Raw genomic sequence first — 1,376 nt, 5'->3', positions numbered from 1 at the left:
GTGGAGTGTAAATAGGCTCATTCTTAGTTCCAGCTGGTCCAGTTGGTTCGTTGGTCGTTGAAGATACTTTATCATGAGACTTTACATCAAGTACAGGAACCGTCTGTAACTGAAGCTCATGGACAGTTCAGTTGCTAATGGACTTACATCATCTCTCTCAATCTCAACTTCTCCTTTGTAGGTCATCTTACGAACCACAGAACTCATTTGGAGTTCTTCCTTGGCCACTTCCTGTATCATTTCCAGTTCTTTCTTTATCGTCTTCTCTCTCCACTCCGCCAGTTCTCTTGATGCCAGCTGCTCAGGACTCATCCTCACCAGCTGCTTAGTGGAGAGCTCACCACACAATATCTTCTTAAATAAACCATAAAATATAATAATAATTATTATTATTATCATTGATTTATTATTATGATTACTTCATTTTTTGTGTCCTTCAAATTGAATAAAAGGCTCCTGCACTTGACACGATATTTTTGATTCGTTTCCTAAAACAATAAAATAACATTAAAATACATTAGACACACAGTACCTGGTTGTGTAGGTTATACAGCTTCAGTTCAATGTCTTTAGATAACTTAAGAATCACTTCATCACTTGCTCTCTCTTCTTCTGGTACCAACTGAGACCTGATAATGGGAGGTGCTAAACAACACCCACTGCCACACCCCTTACCTTGTATGTAGCACCTGTTTCAGAGCCTTTTGGGCGTGGCTCCGAACTGATTCAGTGTTAAACTTACTACCAGCGGATTCATCATCTTTCCTGTCCTCGTCCTGAGACTTACGAGAAGAAGGAACCTTTTTAGAACCAGGCAGGACTACAAGAGAGTAAAGTGGGTGTGGTTTATTCTAATTAGTGCCCACCTTTAGTCGATGGTACTTGGTACATCACCCGGTTCGTACACTTCAAGTTTCCCGTCTGTCACAGCTCGCAAGAATTTTTTTCAAAATATTTTACTTAGAGACTAGCTGAATAACAAAGAACTCCCTTTCAAATAAGGCCAACTGGCTTTATATATGCACAAATTATTAATAATTAGTTAATTAATTAATATACATTAATGGTAATAATCCAGTTTCTATATAGTTCCATGACACTCCTCCCTCCTTTCCCAGCGTCAAGTACTCGTACTTGACGGAGCACGGGATAATGCGTCAGCATTGGCGTTGGCCTTTCCAACTCGATGGACTATAGTAAAATCAAATGGCTGTAGAGCAAGACTCCAACGTGTTAATCTAGATGTCTTGTCCTTCATGTTATTAAGCCAGACAAGTGCCCTGTGGTCTGTTTGTATTTGGAATTGCTTCCTTAATAGATACACCTGGAAAGCCTTTACACCTAGCTTGATGGCTAAGCATTCTTTCTCAATTGTT

General features: G+C 39.6%; 1 protein-coding gene across 1 annotated transcript; it reads right to left on the bottom strand.

Moving 5' to 3' along the window:
• Window positions 1–11: 11 nt before the first annotated feature.
• On the bottom strand, window positions 12–851 carry LOC109593021 (SPOC domain-containing protein 1-like; the record flags this gene model as incomplete). The annotated part of the gene is made up of 4 exons (XM_020008291.1): window positions 12–366; window positions 420–488; window positions 533–629; window positions 676–851. Coding segments are annotated over 4 exons (627 nt in total), but the record flags the coding sequence as incomplete, so codon positions are not given.
• Window positions 852–1,376: the final 525 nt, after the last annotated feature.

Source organism: Amphimedon queenslandica, unplaced genomic scaffold (assembly GCF_000090795.2).
Source record: "Amphimedon queenslandica unplaced genomic scaffold, v1.1 AMPQUscaffold_3145_Cont24856, whole genome shotgun sequence".
NCBI classification, from domain to species: domain Eukaryota; kingdom Metazoa; phylum Porifera; class Demospongiae; order Haplosclerida; family Niphatidae; genus Amphimedon; species Amphimedon queenslandica.
This window is presented reverse-complemented; position numbering and strand designations above follow the sequence as displayed.